Here is a 22,934-nt window from a genome sequence, read left to right as displayed (position 1 = left end):
TGGCTCATGCTGCCTCTCAATCAACAAACCGTGAACAAGCAGAAGCGGATCGCGAGTTCCTTGTGGAAGTGAAACCTTCACGCAGGCGTGGCTGTTTGTTACTATCTCCGCTAACAAGCGCCAATCATGCATTTTTTCTCGACTCGGGTACAACCTAGGTCCGTGGTTTCACACTACGTTGGCTTGTGACCTGGGTAGCTACACCTAAGGTGCAAAATCCTGCCAGACGATATTATATGTCACAACATGGCTGCTGGGCAGGATGCACCCTACAGCCTGGAGATCGCAGGTTCGAATCCAGGCTATGTCACTGCCGACCGGGAGTTCCCAGGGGGTGGCACACAATTGGCTGAGCGCCGCCCGGCTAGGGAGGGCTTAGGTCCACGGTTCACTGCGCACCAGCGCCCCCTGTGGCTGATAGAGCCCCTGCGAATCTGCTGTAGAGCCGTTCAGATCTGTGTTGTCCTCCGGCACTATGGGTCTGATGGCTTCACTGTGGATCCGCAGTGCGAAAGAAGACGGCTTCGGAGGACGCGTGTGTCTTTTTTTATTTATTTACAAAAATAAATTAAACAAATAAATAAATAAATAAATAAATAAATAAAAAGATTTCTCTCTGCAATGATAATGCACTTTCTTCAATTTCGTGAGGCTGCTTGGAGTGGACTGCATTAACATGACAAAGAGGATGAACGCTACAGCACGCTCTAATTCACCATAATGCGCTGTAATGCGGTGCGCGCCTCACTGCAGATAAACGCAGGCAAATTCGGTGTGGTTATCAGGGCAATTAAGAGAGCCTTTTCGCAGATGAAAGAACCAGGTGCTGTTTTTGAAAACGAGTATTAGGACACAGGCGTGGACCTGAGGGTCAGTAATACAGCAGCTTTGTTCATGATTTTACTGTACACTACTGCTGTTATTGCAATTTTAAAAATAGCTTGAGGATTAGTCACCTTCTTTAAATAGAAAGATGTTTTGGCTTTGTTAGTAGCATGTATATATTTATTATTATACACGCGTAAGCAAATATTTTTTACAGCAAGTTAGCTGCTTTCATTTGAACTCGCTCTTAAATGTAATTATTTAATGTGTTCTTTATTTTGCTCTTATTTGATTTATCTGCTACTGATTTTATTGAACTTTATAACAGCTCTTATCTGTAATGTGATATTCTGTAACAACTGTAAGTCGCCCTGGATAAGGGCATCTGCTAAGATATAAATAATAATAATAATAATAATAATAATAATAATAATAATAATAATAATAATAATAATATAAATATGTTTTCTCTGTTTATATATTTGAGTCGGTTATGTCATGTATGTGCTTTGGCAACACAATTCTTTTTATTGTCATGCTAATAAAGCTAATTTGGAATTTGAATTTGAAATATATGCCATCTCACGTCATCATCCTGCTGGACGTTCCTCTTGAAGGACAGCTCGTTTATAGCAGCAGCTTGTTTGCAGCGCTGCTTTTCCCATCCCGCTGCAGAAGGACTTGGAGTCCCAAACGCCAGACTGATATCATTGATTTTGTTTTATCAGTTATTCACATTTTTGTGCACTTACATTACCTTTTTTCTTATGCTCCTTTTGGCACACAGCAGTTTTCCTTTTTCAAATATATATATATATATATATATATATATATATACACAGTGTCTTGCAAAAGTATTCAGACCCCTGACCAATTCTCTCATATTACTGAATTACAAATGGTACATTGAAACCAACCTGAACAACCTGGAGCAAATCTGCCAAGAAGAATGGGCCAAAATGTACCATTTGTAATTCAGTAATATGAGAGAATTGGTCAGGGGTCTGAATACTTTTGCAAGGAACTGTATCTATATAACCTTAAGGCTTGTCATTTCTATCCATGGCACTTTGAATGGACTCACACAGGTGGCTTCCATTCTCCATCTCCTCCAGTCTGTCTTGACGATCAATCATTTTGTCATGCACTGAGCAGGCGGCAGCGCGCTGTCAGCAACATCATGGCTTCAATTTAACAGGTTTGGACTGAGGCAAAAAGGCTGTCGTTCTATTTATTATGATATTTATTAATTAATTATTCATTTAGCAGACGCTTTTATCCAAAGCGACTCAGATTAGTGGGGTGAACTATGCATCATCAACAACTGCTGCTGCAGCAGTGTCACTTCCAATAGGACGTTGTTTGTTGTACGTCTCATCCGAAGGAGGGAGCACAAGGAGCTGAAGTGACTTGCTCAGGGGCACACACAGGGAGTCAGTGGCTGAGCGAGGGGCTATCTCATGGGTTCAGGTTAGGGTTCGAATCTGGATGGAAATACCGTGTTTTTCCGGCTGCTCCTGTCTGGGATCCAGTTGAACGTGGTTTGAAAGCATATTAACGAACATGGAAAATGCATAGGATAACCATGGCAAAAGCATGTGGGACAAACTGCAAATTTACTGTGGTAGACTTTCATAAGGATATAACATAGAACAACAGTGACCCCCAGTGGTCATGCTCTTCAATGACAACACAATGGCTCCACTGAACTCTCGTTTCATCCAGTGTCGTCAAACTCCAGTCCTCGATTCAAGGTACCCTACTTTTATAAAACATTTTGAGCCCTGGAGAGAAGTGTTAAAATGTGTCCCAATAAATCAAATAATTAGAGCAATTAAGTAATTGAGAGCTCGGGGCTGAACGAAAGCCGGGAGACTCTGCGGCCCTCCAGGAACAGAGTTTCACAGCCCTGGTTGAATTTTAAATCTCAAATGGAGATATTCCCCATTCATGTGGTTTGCGGAGCGGGAACCGATTTGAAAAGCAGTTCTGGAGAATGTTTTGTGTCGACCTTCCGTCTGGCGGAACAGCGCCTGGACATCAAGAGAAGATCGCCGGGGTTCGTGACTGGACTAACAGGGGGTTTATTTAGATTGCATTTGAATCTAGAGAATGTGTGGCTATGGTTGCTAATTCATGAATTGCTTTTTTTCGATTTGCTTTATCCCTTGCACAAAGTTTATATAGTGTGCTGTATTCTGGCTATCGTTTGAATAGGTTGTTTCATCGCTCACAATCTCGGGTTTTATTAGAGAGAGAGAGAGAGAGAGAGAGAGAGAGAGAGAGAGAGAGAGAGAGAGAGAGAGAGAGAGAGAGAGAGAGAAATATGCAGTGTGTCTCTTAAAGGGAAAGCCACTTCTGTATTCACCGCACCTCAAACAAACAAACAAAACAACGTTTATAGATGGCAATCGTTTTTTATTCCACAAGAGGGCATTTACAACTTTAAACTATTATTATACAGTCATTCTGAATATTCACTTTTTTCAATTTCTTTTTCTTTTAAAAAAGATCCAACAACATTTATATAGAAAATATTAAATCTTTCTCAAGAAAAAAAAAAGAACTAAAAATCTCGTTTGGCTCAGTCATATTATTATTATTATTATTACTATTATTATTATTTATTACTATTATTATTATTTATTACTATTATTATTATGTTTATTGCTATAGGTAAAAAAAATAGTCTGCATATTTAACAGCATTTGTTAAGTTTTATGAACAACATTAGAACTCCAGTTTTAAATCGACTAAAACTGAAGATTTTTCTTTATAACCAGAGCGATTCATTTCAAACTCCGTGAACTGTCTACCTATAAACTGGTATGGAAGATTACATTTGAACCTTTTTCAATAAAAGACTTTCAGGCAACGGTCTTGAACACTTTCAAGTTTAAACCAATTGCTGAATTTGCAAAACCGCTTGTTCGAGGAGTTTTTATTTGACTACATGAATAAAAAAATAAAATGTACGATTTCATACATCATTATTGATACACAGTGGCATCAAAAAACACCCGACCGTTTCACTTTCAACATCCCGTTTTCTATATTGTAACAGTGGGTGTGTACAGTACTGTGTACATTTATTAAAACACCCCATTGCTTTTGAATTGCTGTGTGTATAACATCAAACCGCTGGAATTAAAAATCTTGTAGACTCTGCAGTCAAAATGCAGCACAGTGATGCTGTGTTTTAAACATCCTGCAACATATTAAAACAAGGAGAAAACGAATGAATCCGTGTCCTGGTGTAGCTGATGCTGGTCGGTCATCTCTGTGTCTCTTTGCCCATACAGCACAGCACAGCAGAGTGTTTGTGAGCGAACTACATTCAAAGTCTTTCTGGGACACCCTGTCAAACATTAGCAAGGACCAGGGTTATTCAAAAGCTACCTTGCTTTACGCAGGGACAAATTAAATTTTTTTTAAATGTTCCCTAGAACATCCAGAAAAGTAATCCACATTCTAATTAACCCAAGCCTTTTAAAACTAAGATTGTACCCCCATTTGGCACGATGGTAGCTTCCTTGCTAACACCTGCACTGGGAGGTGGCGCAGTCCAACACAGAGATAGGGGTATTTCCAATCTATAAAACTACATCCCCTAAATTAATAAGTTATATAATACAGCCAGCTGGCAGCACTATGTACAGTTCCAATTAGATTTAAAAGGTGCACAACTTATTTAAAAGGTGAGGTTATTTTGGCATAATATATATTTGCTTCAATATAGACCACTATATTTAACACGCTATATCATTTGCAATAAGAGTTTTACAGTAGTTTCACATAGTAGCAAGTCTTAAGCACATCTAGGACTAGACTCTGCAGGTGAATAAATACAGTGGAGAGGTTCATCTACACAAGTCTCTACAGAGACCATAAGTCACCACATTTCAAAGGCGTAGTCAAAATACATTTTCCTGCCTTTTAAAAAAGGAGCTATCGTTACCCTTTTACTGGCCCCTAGATTACCGTTTCATTCAACGTGCATAAAAAATAAATAATAATAATAATAATAATAAAGTTGTCTTGTTAAGCAACATGTTGGTCCGCCAATATTATGCTTCCCCAGTTTGTCCCCCTCCTGCCAAAACCCTGCTAAATTGTGTCTGCATCATATTATGTACCTGAACCTTGTGTAATTGTAACCATATAACCGACTGATCAATTACGCATATCATTTGTCATTCGATTGTTATTGTATTTTCAACCACTTTTCAATACTGCTAATAATAATTTAATTAATAACAGTAATTTAGCAGACGCCTTTATCCAAAATAACACTGTAATTGAAATTGAAATTACTGCAAACAATTCTGCTGTCATTGTAATTACAAATCAGAATTGACTCCAGCGATGGTCCAATTATCTGCTAATTAGTATTTCAACTACCTCTGGATTAATGATTAATGATCGTCAGCTCTCAGGAAATCATACGAGTGAAAACGGGCGCGGTGCTGAATGGATGTAGGAATGAGAGAGCGATATGAGAGCGCGATTTGTTTTACAGGGTCACGTGACACGCGGAGTTAACGGCTCCAGGAAGGGGCCGGTTTCACTGCGCGCACGCGGTGGGGGTGTGGTTTCAGAGGTTGGTGAGTCTCGCTTATATAAGAAAATACTTAAATAATGAAATAAATAAATAAATAAGAAGACAAGGAGCAGATTGTTCGAGACCTCTCAGGTTTTCGCTACACCTTCAAATCCAGTCCTGTGACTCAACACTCACGAGAAAATAGTCTGGTTCGACAGCAAAACTTGTCACTCTAGCCTGCCTTGCACGCATTAGCATGGGTTAGTGTCAATTTTTAGAAATCCCTCCACACAACCCTTCTAGAATTCAGCCTCCTTTCTCTCATCGCTGGCAGGATGATCAAGGTGTAATTCCTGGAGGTTCCAGCAGAGGGGGCTGTCTTAACATTTCCTCTACGGCGCCTTCCCAGAACCCTTCAGTGCATAAACATGTCAATCTTTTTTTTTTTTTTTTTTTTTTTTAAACGGAAACTTGGTAGTCCAGGTTTGGTTGCATGAAAACTGTTATTGCTATATTTACAATTGTGCTCTCTGTGGGTGCATCGCTCTTCCAGTCTCTCTCCCGTCTTCCTGCTCTCCGATTGGTGCAGAGGTTCAGTGCTGCCCCGCCTCCCGGATCCTACAGGCCACTGCCGTGATAAGCGCTGCCCCTTTTCCGCTCCCGTCTTCCGATTGGAGGAATGAGACGGTGCACTTTGGGGCCAGGTCCCTCACGGTCTCGTGGAGTACGTTAGAGAAACTGGCAAAAAAAAAAAAAAAAATTTTAATTAAATTACGCTTAAATGAAACGTGTTTAGCATTATGTATTTGATTTCTTAATTTGCATGATTTTTAGATATCGCATGATTCCATTCTCACGTACTGTGGGTGTAGCTTGTACAGCGTGCCGTCCACGCCCACGGTGACGCGCAGCGAGTCCAGGCCACGGTTCTCCCGGATCTTATCCACCACGGCGGCCAGCCCGGCCCCGCAGAGCTGCGCGCCACGGCGCGCCACGGCCGTGCACACCTCCTTCACGATGATGCTGTCGTCACACGTGCTCTCCAGGCCCAGGTGCTGCAGGATGGAGCGCACCTGCCTCAGGGCCAGGCGGTCACTGACAGGGAGAGAGCAGAGAGAGTCCATAAGCATACAGCAAGGAGGGAAGGGGGGGAGAGAGAGAGGGGGGGAGAGAGAGAGAGGGATAGATAGATAGAGGGAGGAGAGGGAGAGAGAGGCAGACACACAGAGCCATACAGCAAGGGAAGAGAGAGAGAGAGCGCGAAAGAGAAAGGGGGAGGAGAGGAGAGACACACAGAGCCATACAGCAAGGGAAGAGAGACACACACACACACACACACACACGCAGACGCAGGCACAGACCCGCACACACACACACACTCTGTTACCTCTCTATCTGGGACAGGAACTTGGTCTGGAAGATTCCTCGAGTCTTCAGCCTCTCTGAGATCCTTCCCCTGAAGAGCAGCCCTCTCTTCGTGAAGTCAATCAGGATGTTCCGCACAATCTCTCCCAGATACATCCCACTGATCATCTTCTCAAACCTGCACAGAGAGAGGAGGGAAGGGGGAAGAGAGAGAGAGAGGAGGGGGGGAGAGGAAGGGGAGAGAGAGAGAGAAGAGAGGGGAGAGGAGGGAGTGAGGAGGGGGTTGGAGAGGGGGAAAGAGACACAGAGATAGTGTGAACACACGTCTTCCGAAAAGTAGCTGGTTTGTAAGTTTAAGCTAAGGAAGCTGTGACTCTAGTTCCCGAGCGTGTGATCCATCAGTTCTTGTATTGCTTCAAAAGTGTAGAGGACGGGAATGTTTATTTATCAGGGGCAAGAGGGTTGGCGCATAACAGGGGTCTCCAGCCCTGATCCCAGAGAGCCCCAGTCCTGCAGGTTTTCCAGGTGTCTTTACCTCACCAGTGGCTAAAGACCTGGAACACCTGTTCATCTTGACTAAGACAATAATTGGTTCAATTAAGTAACAGAGCTCAGTTGAAACGAAAACTAGATGACCCTGTAGCTGTGCAGGACCAGGGCTGGAGACGCCTGGTGTAGAACACTCCCCAGATAATTATTCTTTATCTCTTAGCAGACGTCCTTATCCAGGGCGACTTACAATTGTTGCAAGATATCACACATAATTTTTACATACAATTGCATTATTTTTTACACATTATTTTTACATACAATTACCCATTTATACAGTTGGGTTTTTACTGGAGCAATCTAGGTAAAGTACCTTGCTCAAGGGTACAGCAGCAGTGTCCCCCACCTGGGATTGAACCCACGACCCTCGGGTCAAGAGTCCAGAGCCCTAACCACTACTCCACACTGCTGCCCTATGAAAAAGCACTGGGGATGTGCCACCTTTTCCCTATGCAAATGATATATATTATTTTTTACAAAGAAAAAAACATTGTGTTCCCTTATCATTTATACAGCAGGACCAGTTACAAGCCTTTCCACCAGCATCATTACGAGGTTAAAGACACCTCCAGCAGCACAGTAGCTGACTGTAGCGCTATGGAGGTATCTGCGTACCTCTGCTTGCCCGGGTTGAGTGACAGCTCATCCACGGCGCAGTCGAAGGGAGTCCTCACGTCGTCCAGGCAGCCGCTGTCCCCGAAGGCGCCCCACTCCATGTTGACACACATGCGTCCCTCGTCCCCGTCCACCAGCTCCACGTTGCACATCTCCTCCATGTAGCAGGTGTTACTGCCGGTGCCTGAGAGAGACACAGGAGCACAGCACTGAGACCTCACACCCCTCTGTAGCAGGGTGGTAGGAAGCCCCGTTGTAAATATGACAGCGTAGCTGTGTTTTTATTATTATTATTATTATTTGTTTATTTAGCAGACGCCTTTATCCAAGTCGACTTACAGAGACTAGGGTGTGTGAACTATGCATCAGCTGCAGAGTCACTTACAACAACGTCTCACCCGAAAGACGGAGCACAAGGAGGTGAAGTGACTTGCTCAGGGTCACACAATGAGTCAGTGGCTGAGGTGGGATTTGAACCGGGGACCTCCTGGTTACAAGCCCTTTTCTTTAACCACTGGACCACACAGCCTCCATGTTTTTGTTTAGTAGCCTGGATGGGTAGTCCCATCCACAGTAATTTAAAAACCTTGTGCAGAAGGTGGCCATCTCCCGAATTAAGCGATTAATTTGTTGCTAAATTGGGAGATGGTCACCTGCATAAAAGCCTGCAGCTCTCTACCCTCGGGGTGGGTGTTAAGAGCGGAGAGAGCGAGCGAGAGAAACTAAAAATTAAATACAGGATCAGTGAAGGCTACAGCCCAGCCTGACCTGTACTGTTTAATATTTTGTGTTCGAGATTTTATTTTTGAATTATTTAAATAAAAACGGCGCCGTCGTGCCTTTGTTATTCTGAAACTGCAGTACTGCTGGTGTCAGTTTGTTTCCCTTCCTGCTTCTGTCTTGACGTCACTGCCCAGCCACCCAATCACACCCTCTCCCTGCTAACCCCTCCCCCCTCTCCCCCTCCTCCGCCAGCTGCTCCATGCACAGCAGCACACACACAGACCGCTATCCTCAGAGATTAAAACCTCCCTCTCCACACGACCAATTCAGAGAAGTGCGAGCCTGCAGGGGGATTAAAGGGGTCCCTCACCTACGATGAGCCCCACTTCACAGCACGGATCCTCATAGCCGCAGGTCATCATGGTCCCAACTGTGTCGTTCACCACAGCGACCACGTCCAGGTCAAACTCCTGCAACACACACGCCAGGGCGGAGTCAGGCATCTTCAAAACTGATCTTAACTAACAAACACTCAAGGGATGGGAATAAGACTCCCGTTGCATAGCATTTTGATCCATTCCTGGTTTCACTGTGAGTTTAATAAGACACACCTGAGCTCTCGTTACCTATACACACTGTGGCTAATCAAGCTGCTAGTAAAACCTGGAATGGGTGAAACTGCTGTGCAATCGGAGTCTTATTTCCATCCTTAGTGCGAATAGAGAAACACTAAAAGAAGCTTAGTAAATTGAATGACGTTTTGACTAGATGTCTTTCTGAAGGTCTTCAATATTGAAATGAGTTTTGGTTCAAACTCCTATCTAACTGGGTGGTAAAGTGTGATGGATCTTTACACGATATTTATAACTACAAACTCCTGTAAAACCTTTTTTATTCCCCCAAAAAAATCTCCTCACCCGTGACAACCATGGCGATACCGAAATAGCAAGATAATACAAAATAAAACACATTTAAATCTAGACCCGATCTTCATGCAAAGCGGCGCGATGGTTTTGAGAATGAAAGGGTTGGATTTGAACATGTTTATCTGCTGGATTTGATTGTGTTTATTTGCTGGTTTGTGTGTTTAAGTGTTCAACGCTGACCTCTCTCCGATGAATGGCGTCTTTGAGCAGACGGACCACGTCTTCACCCTCACAGCCCGTCGCTTTGAAACCCTTCGTCCACTTCAACAAGATACCCTGAACCGGGAGAGGGGGGGGGGGGGGGAGGGAGAGAGAGAGAGAGAGCGCAGTGGGGGGTGGAGAGAGAGAGAGAGAGAGAGAGAGAGAGAGAGAAATCTTAAATACTGTACCACTATTACGGCTTCCGGTGGACTTTTTTCTTTTGAATTATGTCTCAATCCTAAAATTCTAGGTGATGCAAAACTTTTGGCTATAGCTGTAATACAACTACTATCATTATTATTAATTTGTCATTTAGCAGCTTTTATCCAAAGCGACTTACAGAGACTAGGTGGGTGAACTCTGCATCACAACTGCTGCTGCAGAGTCACTTCCAATAGGATCTCGTTTGTTTCATGTCTCATCCGAAGGACGGAGCACAAGGATACGGTGTCCATATTAGGACAGCGTCATTTCTCATGTCTCAGCGTCAGTTATCAGGAATTTCTTTGTCATGGATCAATTAGTTTGCGATCAGTCGTCATTTCTCAATCATTTTTTCTGTCATCCCTCATGTGTTTTTTATGTCAGCCATTATTTCTATCAGGTATCATTTGTATTTTGTGTCCTCCGTCACTTGAATTTCAAGTCATGGAAAACCTCTGTCAATTAAATTCTCTGTCAACCATCAGACAGCATTTCTAAGTTTGCATATCCTATGATTTCATTGGCTACTGCCGGGATTTGAACCTCCTGGTATCCAGCCCTTTTCTTTAACCACCAAGCCTAAATTACACACGCTCCTGCTCTAGCTGTGTCCGGTCTTCACACTGCGATCGCGAGACCCAGTCCCAGCCCGTTACCTCGTCCAGGCTGTTCTGCTGACAGGGGAAGGAGAAGGTGAATCCCATGGGCAGAGCCACGCCCTTCATCCCCATGTACTCCAGGAAGTCAGCGATGCAGTGGACAATGTGGTCAAACAGCTGCAGGAGAGGAGACAGAGTTTCAAAAAGTTTTCTCTTAGCCAAAGTGTTCTCTAAAGGACAGAGCTGACCACCAGACACAGTAAGTCAATCACAATATGAACCAATAAATACAAATGTGTTTGTTACTTGTGTCATGACGCACGTGCGTCAGCATATGAAATGAACAGCAGAGAAAAGCAACAGGCAAGCATACCTTAATAAACTACAATAATAAACTTGGACGTTCTGCTGCCCTTTGTAGACATCTTTCTGTCCTGTGTCTCCCCCTCTCTCCAGTCTCTCCCTCTCTCTCCAGTGGGATGCATTAGATCTTGTTGTTCATCTCCTCTCCCTCTCTCTCACCTCCTCTCCAGTCCCCTGCATGTCCTCCAGTGGGATGGAGTAGATGTTGTGCATCTCCTCTCCCCCTCTCTCTCTCCTCCTCTCCAGTCCCCTGCATGTCCTCCAGTGGGATGGAGTAGATGTTGTTGTGCATCTCCTCTCCCCTCTCTCTCTCTCCCCTCTCTCTCTCACCTCCTCTCCAGTCCCCTGCATGTCCTCCAGTGGGATGGAGTAGATGTTGTTGTGCATCTCCTCTCCCCCCTCTCTCTCCCCCCTCTCTCTCTCACCTCCTCTCCAGTCCCCTGCATGGCCTCCAGTGGGATGGAGTAGATGTTGTTGTGCATCTCCTCTCCCCCCTCTCTCCTCTCTCTCACCTCCTCTCCAGTCCCCTGCATGTCCTCCAGTGGGATGGAGTAAATCTTGTTGTGCATCTCCTCTCCCCCCTCTCTCTCCCCTCCCTCTCTCTCACCTCCTCTCCAGTCCCCTGCATGTCCTCCAGTGGGATGGAGTAGATGTTGTTGTGCATCTCCTCTCCCCCCTCTCTCTCCTCTCTCTCCCCTCTCTCTCACCTCCTCTCCAGTCCCCTGCATGGCCTCCAGTGGGATGGAGTAGATGTTGTTGTGCATCTCCTCTCCCCCTCTCTCTTTCCCCTCCCTCTCTCTCACCTCCTCTCCAGTCCCCTGCATGGCCTCCAGTGGGATGGAGTAGATGTTGTTGTGCATCTCCTCTCCCCCCTCTCTCCTCTCTCTCACCTCCTCTCCAGTCCCCTGCATGTCCTCCAGTGGGATGGAGTAAATCTTGTTGTGCATCTCCTCTCCCCCCTCTCTCTCCTCTCTCTCCTCTCTCTCTCTCACCTCCTCTCCAGTCCCCTGCATGGCCTCCAGTGGGATGGAGTAAATCTTGTTGTGCATCTCCTCTCCCCCCTCTCTCTCCTCTCTCTCCCCTCTCTCTCTCACCTCCTCTCCAGTCCCCTGCATGTCCTCCAGTGGGATGGAGTAGATGTTGTTGTGCATCTCCTCTCCCCCTCTCTCTTTCCCCTCCCTCTCTCTCACCTCCTCTCCAGTCCCCTGCATGGCCTCCAGTGGGATGGAGTAGATGTTGTTGTGCATCTCCTCTCCCCCCTCTCTCCTCTCTCTCACCTCCTCTCCAGTCCCCTGCATGTCCTCCAGTGGGATGGAGTAAATCTTGTTGTGCATCTCCTCTCCCCCCTCTCTCTCCTCTCTCTCCTCTCTCTCTCTCACCTCCTCTCCAGTCCCCTGCATGGCCTCCAGTGGGATGGAGTAAATCTTGTTGTGCATCTCCTCTCCCCCCTCTCTCTCCTCTCTCTCCCCTCTCTCTCTCACCTCCTCTCCAGTCCCCTGCATGTCCTCCAGTGGGATGGAGTAGATGTTGTTGTGCATCTCCTCTCCCCCCTCTCTCCTCTCTCTCACCTCCTCTCCAGTCCCCTGCATGGCCTCCAGTGGGATGGAGTAGATGTTGTTGTGCATCTCCTCTCCCCCCTCTCTCTCCCTCTCTCTCACCTCCTCTCCAGTCCCCTGCATGGCCTCCAGTGGGATGGAGTAGATGTTGTTGTGCATCTCCTCTCCCCCCTCTCTCTCACCTCCTCTCCAGTCCCCTGCATGGCCTCCAGTGGGATGGAGTAGATGTTGTTGTGCATCTCCTCTCCCCCTCTCTCTCCCTCCCTCTCTCTCACCTCCTCTCCAGTCCCCTGCATGGCCTCCAGTGGGATGGAGTAAATCTTGTTGTGCATCTCCACGGTTCTCTTCTTCCCGTTCCGCACGCGCACCAGCAGCACGCGAAAATTCGTCCCGCCCAGATCCAGCGCCAGGAAATCACCCTTTTCTGGAAAAAGAAAAAACACATGACTTTAAAGAACTAGATTTTCCCCTACGTTATTTATTTATTTATTTATTTATTTATATATATATATATATATATATATATATATATTTAAAAACGACTGTAAAGAAATGTTCCCCTGCATTTGACTGGCCGTTTTAAAACTACACTAAGATCAATAAACCAATCTAATCAAATCAAATGCAATCAATACCCGAGCCTCTGTGCGTGGCCCTGACGTTTTGCATCTATATAAAGATCTATATCTATATATAGATCTGTAAGTCGCCCTGGATAAGGGCGTCTACAAAGAAATAAATAATGATAATAATAATAATAATAATACTATATCCCCTTCAGTCACTGTGTGCACAATTGCCCTATATGAAGTTTCTATCTATCTTATAATGCATAATGTTATGGCAGGGCTCTATAGAGTTCACACAAACTGTTTTAAAAATACCTAAAAATTAAACTACATTCATGACCAAAGTGGATATCTATCTATCTATCTATCTATCTATCTATCTATCTAAAAAGACTGAAAGAACAATTTCCCCCTGCAGCTGACCGGGCCATTACAAACTAAACAATCTAATCATACTAAATAATTAAAAAGAATGTGTAAAAAAAATAATATAATTGTATGTAAAAATAATGTGATATCTTGTAACAATTGTAAGTCCTGGATAAGGGCATCTGCTAAGAAATAAATAATAATAATCATACTGTATATAACTTTTGTTTAAAACAAACGCAGTCACTATAATGGGTTGAAAATGCATGAATAAATGATCGCATGACAAACGCGTGCCTCAACTATAAAATCAATCATTTACAATTACGCAGATGTGCCGAGACTCCAGTTACAGTTCCACTGTAATTGCAATGGATTCCGAATTGCACAGTGACAAGGGCTTGGCTGGCTCAGCTTACCCGTGCCATCGGGTGTGGAGCGCACGTACGTGGGCAGCATCTTGACCGTGGCCGCGTCGTGTGTCTCCTTTCTGAGCCCCCTCTCCATCTCCTCCCTCATGCGCTGCTTCACCCCGGCCAGCTGCTCCTTGCTCAGGCGGAAGGCGTCCAGCGTGGCCCGCCGCTCCTCCTTCTGACTGCTCAACCGGTACGCCACGGCGGTGACCATGGCGGCGCCCTTCCCACTGCCATCCTCCGAGCGCAGGAAGCGCACCCCGCAGCCCGGAGCCAGCCTCCGCACCATCTTCTGCAGCTGCCGAGAGAACCTGCGCGGGGGGAGAGAGGCGGGGGGAGAGGGTTACCTCTGCAGGCAGGAAAGACAGACAGACAGCGGACCTCTGTTTTTTTTTTTAAATGCTGTGTGGTACCACAGGGTTAAGGGTCAATTCCAATTCTATTACCCCAATTCCAAATCCCATTCCCTTTTAATCAGTTCCGACACATCATTGATCCAAATTGCAATTACACTAGCTGGTTTCATACAAGTCCATTCAGACTAGCTGGTTTATATTATAGGTCAATTCAGACTAGCTGGTTTCATACAAGTCAATTCAGAGTGGCTATTTTTTCTAATACAGGACCATTCAAACTAGCGGTTTCATATTATAGGTCAGTTGAGGAGTAGCGTTTTTTTGTTTTGTTTTTTTAAATACAGGTCAGTTGGGACTCGCTGTTTTTTCTAATACAGGTCAATTCAGGCTAGCTGGTTTTAGATTACTGATCAATTCATAGTAGCTGTTTTTTATAATAAAGGTAAATTCAGACTAGCTAGTTTTAGATTATAGATCAATTCAGATTAGCTAGTTTTTAGATTACATGTCAATTCAGGCTAGCTGGTTTTAGATTACATGTCAATTCAGGCTAGCTGGTTTTAGATTACATGTCAATTCAGGCTAGCTGGTTTTAGATTACATGTCAATTCAGGCTAGCTGTTAAATGTGGATCTGGATTAGACCTGGATGTCTAATCCAGGTCAGTTTGCACTAGCTGGCTTGAGAGGACATGCCCAGCGGGGTCTGTGTTTAAGCTGCAGAGGGACAGGCAGGCAGCGAGTAAGAGTGCTGCTCACTGCGGGTGCTTCTTATAGACCGATCCGTCGACCCCCACGGTGCTTCGGAGCCGCTCCGCGCCCTTGTTCTCTTTGATCCGCTGCAGCACCGCGGCCAGCGTGGCGGCGCACAGGTTAGCGGCGCGCTCGGACACGATCTGGCAGATCCGCTGCGTCGCCACGCAATCCTCCTCCGAAGCCTCCAGACCCAGCCGGGACAGGATCTCCTCTGCCTTCGACAGACCCTCCTTCTCCCTGAGCAGAGGGGGGGGGACAGGGTCAGGAACGCACACTCAAAAACTCTCCGAAAATCAGTAGGGCAAAACTGGAAGCAAGAAGGACTAGGAGTTTAATAAGACTCACCTGAGCTTGTTACCTATACGCTGCGGCTAATCAAGCTCGTAGTAAAACCTGGAATGGGTTAGACAGCTCTGCAATAGGAGTCTTATTGCCATCCCTTTAGGAGAGGCCATAGTAAAAGGCTAAATTCCTAAAGCTATTTACATTAGTCACTATCACAGTTGTTACAAATGAAATACAACAGAAGCCCGCTACGACCCCAGAATGGAAAGCTCTGGTTTGTGTTTTGAATTATCCTGCGTTAAACCATTGAAGCCTCCTTACTTCTCGATGGCCGAGACGAACTTGGTCTCGAAGTGGCCGGTGGTCAGCAGGTCAGGGGTGGTCCTGCCTCTGAACAGCTGGCCCTCCTTCGCCATCTTGACCAGGATGAGCCGGACCAGCTCCCCCATGTACATCCCGCTGATCATCTTCTCAAAGCTGAGGAACCAAAGAGACAGACTGTCAATGCACAGAGACACACGCTGTCAATGCACAGAGACACACGCTGTAAATGCACAGAGACACACGCTGTCAATGCACAGAGACACACGCTGTCAATGCACAGAGACACACGCTGTCAATGCACAGAGACACACGCTGTCAATGCACAGAGACACACACACTGTCAATGCACAGAGACACACACTGTCAATGCACAGAGACACACACACTGTCAATGCACAAAGACACACAGTCAATACACACAGACACACACTGTCAATGCACAGAGACACAAACACACACACATTGTCAATACACAGACACAATATACACAGAGACACACAGACACACACACACACACACACACAGTCTTCTCAAAGCTGAGGAATCTTCTCAAAGTTGAGGGAGTTCAGAGTTGTAAAATGCTCTAATACAGTCTGTCTGTCTGTCTGTCTGCGTTGCTCACAGCTGCTTGCCGGGGTTCAGGGAGCCCATGTCGATCTCGCGGTCGAACTCCGTCCTGATGTCATCCAGCGCCCCATCGTCCCCGAAGGCGCCCCACTCCATGTTGACACACATGCGTCCCTCGTCCCCGTCCACCAGGTCAATGTGGCGCATCTCCTCCATGTAGCAGGCGTTGGTGCCGGTGCCTGAGAGAGAAGACACGGGACGGCACACGCTTAGAGCACGCACACGCTTGGAGCACGCACACAGAGACACTGCTTATCAGGATTTCTCGGTCCCCCCCCCAATATCTTGTGTAAATAAACTGAAATTGCTGATCAGAGACAACGAAGAAATCCCCTCTACAGGCAGACTATCCCCTGGACACTTTGTTCAAACCAGCAAACTGTTTAACTCTTTCATCCATGGCGACTTCATATTAGGGCAGATTTTAAAAATAATAAGCTCTTCTAGTCCTTACATGTGGACATGTGGAAGACTAGCAAGCGAATGCATGATCACCTCATATGAGGATGCCATTTCCCCCACATAAAAGCAAATTAAAAATGAATTTATTATCCAAAACGACTTGCTGTAAAGAACCAACTGTAGCCAAGTTACTGCAAATTTTTCTTTTTTCTTCTTTTTAAATAGTGGCTCAGTCCATTCCAACACAGAGGGTGATATTTTCAAAGCATTAACTCCTGTCTACTATTAACTCCAAAGTGAATAGCTTGTACACTAGACAGACTTCTTCCCCCTCTCCCTCTTCTGTTCTGCAGTTCGGCACAGAGTCCCGTAACAAAATCCATGTCCAAATTTACGTAAAACAAAGTTGTTCTTTTTCAAAGCGTTAATTTTCCTAACCTATTCCTTTAAATTGGGGGCAGCAGTGTGGAGTAGTGGTTAGGGCTCTGAACTCTTGACCGGAGGGTCGTGGGTTCAATCCCAGGTGGAGGACACTGCTGCTGTACCCTTGAGCAAGGTACTTTACCTAGATTGCTCCAGTAAAAACCCAACTGTATAAATGGGTAATTGTATGTAAAAATAATGTAACTGTATGTAAAAAAAATAATGTGATATCTCGTAACAATTGTAAGTCGCCCTGGATAAGGGCGTCTGCTAAGAAATAAATAATAATAATAATAATAATAATAATAATAATAATAATAATAATAATAATAATAATAATAATAATAAATCTTTTTTCCCTCCTTTTTAAAAAACTATAACCAAAACTGCAAATATAATATTTCATGGACTTGTTCCTCGTTTTTTTAATTTTTTTAATTTTACTGCATTATCCTTTCATGCATGAAACTTAAACCAAGCAACTAAGTTCTATCTTTCAAGTTCTACTCTATTAAACCCTTTCAAGACTTTCTGCTTTTCTTTTTGTAACTCAGGGGCGTCCAATCCACTCCAGGTTCGTTTAACAGGTAAAACGAGAAAATTAACAACTTCAGGGTCTGGATGGAGGTTTAATTCATTGGTTCAGTTAAACAATTCAGAACAGGTCTGGAACAAAGACCAGGAGTGGAAGGGCTGGCTTTGGACACCCCTGTTTAAACATGATTGTTTGTCTTCTTTAAAAAAATAGGAGTTCATTAAAAACGAACAGAGGAAACGCTTTGAAGATACGGCCCCGCGGACTCGGGTCCGAACTCACCGACAATCAGTCCGACTTCACAGTCGTGGTCGTCGTAGCCACAGGTCATCATGGTGCCAACGGTGTCGTTGATCACAGCCAAGATATCAACATCGAAATCCTGCATAATAGCAAAATCAGAATCCTTTTCACTCTGACATCAAGGAAGCATTCCCGTCCTGTCTGGATATTACGAACCGAACAAAACATGCAAACGTCACCCAGGACTAGAGTATGAAACAGAAGAGATCTTAAACCAGGAGGCTCTCAAACTCAGTTCCTGGACGGCCGCAGTGTCTTCTGCCTTTCATTCCACCCCAAGCTCTCAATTACTTAACACTAGAAGGATCAGAGATATACTCATACCTAGAAGCCCCGCAGCAGTCTTTCTGACGGCTGTATTCAAAACACTGTAAATAGTATAACGAACAGAGAAACATTCGGATGTAATTCACTTTTTTTTTTTTTTGAGTACGTCACAAACATCTGAACCGCCGAAGCATAATATATGCGAACATTTATTTTACAAAGCAACGCAACAGAAATCGGTTTAGTATCAGATGCACAAAAGCAACTGGGCAATGTAGATAAACTCAGAACAAAACATTTTACAGAAGCACAACAAGTTATAAAAGTCACATTTATTTTTATTTTTTTCTGCTGTTACAGACACCTTCTCCTTGAGTCTAAGGCTGTTCACAATCAACACAGATCATTCTCCAGGCTGCCCTTTCTGCACAGGGCACAGCTGTCCGAAGTTTTAGTTTTATTGCACTTGCCAACCTGGCATTGGCGTCTCTTGCGGCTCTCAGCAGGGTTGCCAGCTTCAGCGGTGGGTACACTCTTGGCAGTCTCCCTCTGTTCTAAATGCTTCTTGCGAAGTTCCTGTGCTAACATATATTCTCTCCTTGCTAAATTCTTCTCTGTGCATGCTTTGTAAAGTACCCAGGAGTTTACATTGTAAAAATACCTGAACAGCCCACCAGAGGGAGCCAGCTTTCACAGAATACTTTCTGTGTCCTCTGATCCAAAACATCAGCTCCATATTTTGTTGCGTTGTAAAACTCCACTAGTCCTGATGGTAATTGACTGATGAAGTGTGCTGAGCAGAAGTACATTTTGACGGCTTGCATTTGTAAATGGTTCTAATTACAGCTAAACACATTGAGGACTGGTAAAAGTAATAATGTGGCATACCGTTCTGTATAATCACAATACAATTGTTTTCTGTGTGGCCGTCCATGTGACTGCTCCCGGGGCTTTTAGGTATAATGTAATATATCTCCTTTATTTCTGCACTCCCGCGTTTCATGCTTTGTGAGAATATTTAATACAGACAGACAGAACGGTATATGAACGCGCAGCCCCATGTGTGTTACACGAGTGGAGAAAATTTTAATTTAAAAAACAAAAACCACCAAAATGACTGCCGCGGTGCTTCTGTTGTTAATTGGCTTAATTATTTTATTAATTGGATATATTTAACACTTCTCTCCAGGCCTCAACATGTTTCATAGGTAGTGTACCTTGAATCAGGTGCGTTTTTAAATCATCAACTGTAAAAGACCTTGAATAAATATTATATATGTCAAATTGAACAGATAATCAGATCAAGGATTCAAGGATTTTAATGGCGAGCTGCGACACAGAGCGAACGAATCAACAATCTCCCTCCTGACCTGTGAGGGCGCTGTGTAACAGGAACAGAGTGCCCCGGACTGGATGGTTTGACAGTTCATTCCAGGGGCAGTCGGAAGTCGGCTATCCAGGAAGGGGGGGCGGAGCCACTATACCAGAAGTCATCGCCCTAATGCGGTAGACGAGGTGTCAGTCATGGATTGGAGGAGACGTGATTGGACTCGCTACCGAAGGGGGCGGGACTGACAGTATATCAGGGGATATGGTTACGGACTGACCGAAACGAAAGTAAACGGAGTAAACGAAAACCGTGAGGGTTTAGTGTTGTTTTCTCTGTCTATTACTGTTCCTGTTCAGCTGTCGCTGATAAGCCAGCATCAAACCCAGACTGCACTGCACCAGTCAGCACCACTGTTTTGTATTCACAACCCCACTTGCACCCGGAGCACTCACTGCTGGATTGGCGTTTTAAAGTGTGTGTTTGTTATTATTATTTCGGGACTGAACCCCGTGGTTTTGACTGGCTGTACACATCGTACAGCCAGTCAAATCGTATTTAAAAGCAATTAATAAAGCTTTGTTTTCACCAGTGAACTGTTGTTACTGAACACTGCATCACCACCACCTGCACACTACAAACCACTTTGCCACAAGAACTTAATTTGGAATGAAAACCAGAAGACCTTGCGCCCCCCGCCCTCCCCCCTCCCCCCTCCAGGACTGGAGTTTGACACCCCTGGATTAACCAATGCATTTTCTTGCTGTTCAGTTTGCAACAGCCTGCATTCAGTGGAAACACATATCACATAAAACAGATGGGGCATTTCTTTACATCACTAGGGGGCAGTGTGTTGCAGGGGGGACTGGTTTTATTGTTACACTTTGTACTGTTTGGCGACAGCTCTTTCTGAATGTCTTCTATGTTTCACAGTACGATACAGTAATTAACTGCACTGTACAGCAGCGGTGTGCCCCTGAATCTGAAGGCTTCGGAATGCCACTAAAATACAGATTTCCATACACGAAAATTATTATACGAATTCTACATTTGAAAACTGAACTTCTTGTAAACGCATAGAACAGGCATTATTAGAGTTTGACTACATCGCTGCTGTACAGTAGACTAGATAATGCTCTCTCGCTCTCGCTCTCTCTCTATCTCTCTCTCTCTCTCTATCTCTCTCTCTCTCTCTCTCTCTCGCTCAGCCCAGCAGAGCCTGTCCTCTCCCTGTGACGGACAACTGGACAGACCTGTCACTCACCCCTCTCTTACTGATGGCTTTCCTGAGCAGAGCGACCACGTCCCGCCCCTCCACGCCGCTGGACTTGAACCCCTTCGTCCAGTTAATCAGAATACTCTGGAGACAGGAGAGGAGACGGGCAGGGAGACAGGGAAGTTACAGGGAAGAGGGATACAGGGATATCTTTCATAACCAGCAGAGCAGCACTCCAGTCTACTCAATAAACGCATTCATGTTTAACAGAAAGTGTGTGGAGGTGCTTGCAGGCTTGTGATGCCATGGCAACTACACTCACTTATTTCTATTTAAATCTATGAATGTGTTTGTGATGTCATTAACTACATAGTGATGTAACAATCTCCTATGCCTTTCTATTGAGTATTTTTCCATTTATTTTCCTTTAATCTTCTGCATTGTACAGTATCTAATTTTGTTCCTTGTAAAACTAAATTTTTTGTAAAGTGTTTAAGTATTGGTTAATTTACCAGGAATGGAAATAAGACTCCTATTGCATAGCAGTGTCACCCATTCCAGGTTTTACTACCAGCTTGATTAGCCCTAGTGTGTATAGGTAACAAGCTCAGGTGTGTCTGATTAAACTCATAGTAAAATCAGGCATGGATCAAACTGCTGTGCAACGAGAGTCTTATTTCTATCTCCGAGATCACCAGCGGTCCGGAGTGGTTTTTCCGCAGGTTTGGGAACGGATCCTCACCTCGTCCAGCTTGGATTGCTGGCAGGGGAAGGAGAAGGTGAATCCCAAAGGAAGTTTCTTATCCTTGATCTTCAGTTTCTCCAAGAAATTAGCCAGGCACTCGGCGATGTGGTCAAAGAGCTGGGGACACAGCAGAGAGAGAGAGAGTGAGACAGGGAGAGAGAGAGAGACACAGAGAGAGAGAGAGCGATGGCGGGAGAGAGAGAGAGAGAGAGAGACAGGGAGTGAGAGTATGAGACAGACACAGAGAGAGACAGAGAGACAGACAAAGAGACAGAGACAGACAGACACAGAGAGAGAGAGAGAGAGAGAGAGAGAGAGAGAGAGAGAGAGAGAGAAATCTTAAATACTGCACCACTATTATGGCTTCCGGTAGACTTTTGCGACATCACCTTGTAGCTTCATTGATTACATGATGTTAAATAAAATATCTAAAGTTATGATCATATAGTTTCTTTTTTATTATGTCTCAAATCAGAGCGAATCAACCGTCCGGCTCAGCGACAGGCATGCCGGCGTTGCTGTGCCGTCAATGGGACCCTTGGTGACGTCTGATCAGGCAACCAGGACAGCCCCTCACCTGCGTGCCGCTGCCCCTCATCAGATCCTCCGGGATGGCGTAGATCTGATTCTCCATCTCCACCTTCTGCTTCCCGTTGTCCGACACCTTGACCCGCAGCACGCGGAAGTTCGTCCCGCCCAGATCCAGAGCCAGGAACTCACCGCTCTCTGAAGGGCGACAACACAGGACAGCCGGGTCACTAACAAACCGGGCGAGCAGTTTAGACTGTGCTTGTAGATCTCTTGATCCGCCCCTCCTGCTCTGCACTGGACTCTCCTGACCTCAGCACCGCGTTACTGGATCCTCAGCTGATGCGCTATCCTTGCACTATTGCACTGCTAACATGTCACTGTAGATATAACTTGCTGTGATCCTAACTGGCTGCATCCTAGTTCATATTGTATTCTAATAGTATTATTATTATTTGCACTTACTGTAAACTACACTGTGTTTAAATATGAAGCTTGCATTGTAACCCTGTAACACCTATAAGTCACCTTGGATAATGGCACCTGCCAAATAATAATAATAATAATAATAATAATAATAATAATAATAATAATAATAATAATAATAATAATAATAATAAATAGCACAGGCACCACTGCTGATCAGGGCTGGGCTCGTTTTAAAATTTGTTTGTTAGTCAGTGAAACAGGCTTCAAATGAAAGCATTTGTCTCAAATATCAATTCCTTTGAAGTCTGACGCAAACCCTCACAAACCTCCTCCACAGAGTCCTGTCTAACCCAGGGATGGAAATGAGACCCCATTGCACAGCAGTCTGATCCACGCCCGGTTTCACTAGGAGTGTAATCAGACGCACCTGAGCTTGTTACCTGTACACACTGTGGCTAATCAAGCTGTATTAAAGACTCCTATTGCATAGCAGTTTGATCCACTTCCGGTTTCACTATAAGCTTGATGTCAAAAGGTTGCAAAGAAAGATTATTCTCTGAACTCAAAGCAGAACAAACACTGCTTGCCAAAG

The 22,934-nt window shown here is 44.8% G+C and overlaps 1 protein-coding gene across 4 annotated transcripts in view; it reads right to left on the bottom strand.

Annotated features, from left to right (window-relative positions):
• Window positions 1–3,776: 3,776 nt before the first annotated feature.
• The window catches only part of LOC117397867 (hexokinase-2), a 30,952-nt gene continuing 11,794 nt past the window's right edge, over window positions 3,777–22,934 (bottom strand). Inside the window, exons 3-18 of one of the 4 annotated variants that reach the window (XM_059013548.1) lie at window positions 21,963–22,111; window positions 21,383–21,502; window positions 20,689–20,784; window positions 17,810–17,909; window positions 16,163–16,346; window positions 15,538–15,693; window positions 14,935–15,168; window positions 13,827–14,131; window positions 12,745–12,893; window positions 10,608–10,727; window positions 9,727–9,822; window positions 8,991–9,090; window positions 7,898–8,081; window positions 6,756–6,911; window positions 6,230–6,463; window positions 3,777–6,106 (exon numbers count right to left, since the gene is read on the bottom strand). In XM_059013548.1, coding sequence (XP_058869531.1) covers window positions 5,962–6,106; window positions 6,230–6,463; window positions 6,756–6,911; window positions 7,898–8,081; window positions 8,991–9,090; window positions 9,727–9,822; window positions 10,608–10,727; window positions 12,745–12,893; window positions 13,827–14,131; window positions 14,935–15,168; window positions 15,538–15,693; window positions 16,163–16,346; window positions 17,810–17,909; window positions 20,689–20,784; window positions 21,383–21,502; window positions 21,963–22,111 — 2,528 coding nt within the window. In that variant the 3' untranslated portion in view covers window positions 3,777–5,961. The other 3 variants (XM_059013549.1, XM_059013550.1, XM_059013551.1) reach the window with 3 other exon arrangements.

This window comes from Acipenser ruthenus, chromosome 46 (genome assembly GCF_902713425.1).
Source record: "Acipenser ruthenus chromosome 46, fAciRut3.2 maternal haplotype, whole genome shotgun sequence".
NCBI classification, from domain to species: domain Eukaryota; kingdom Metazoa; phylum Chordata; class Actinopteri; order Acipenseriformes; family Acipenseridae; genus Acipenser; species Acipenser ruthenus.
The sequence above is the reverse complement of the archived record's forward strand: the minus strand, read 5'-3'. Positions and strand labels throughout refer to the sequence as shown.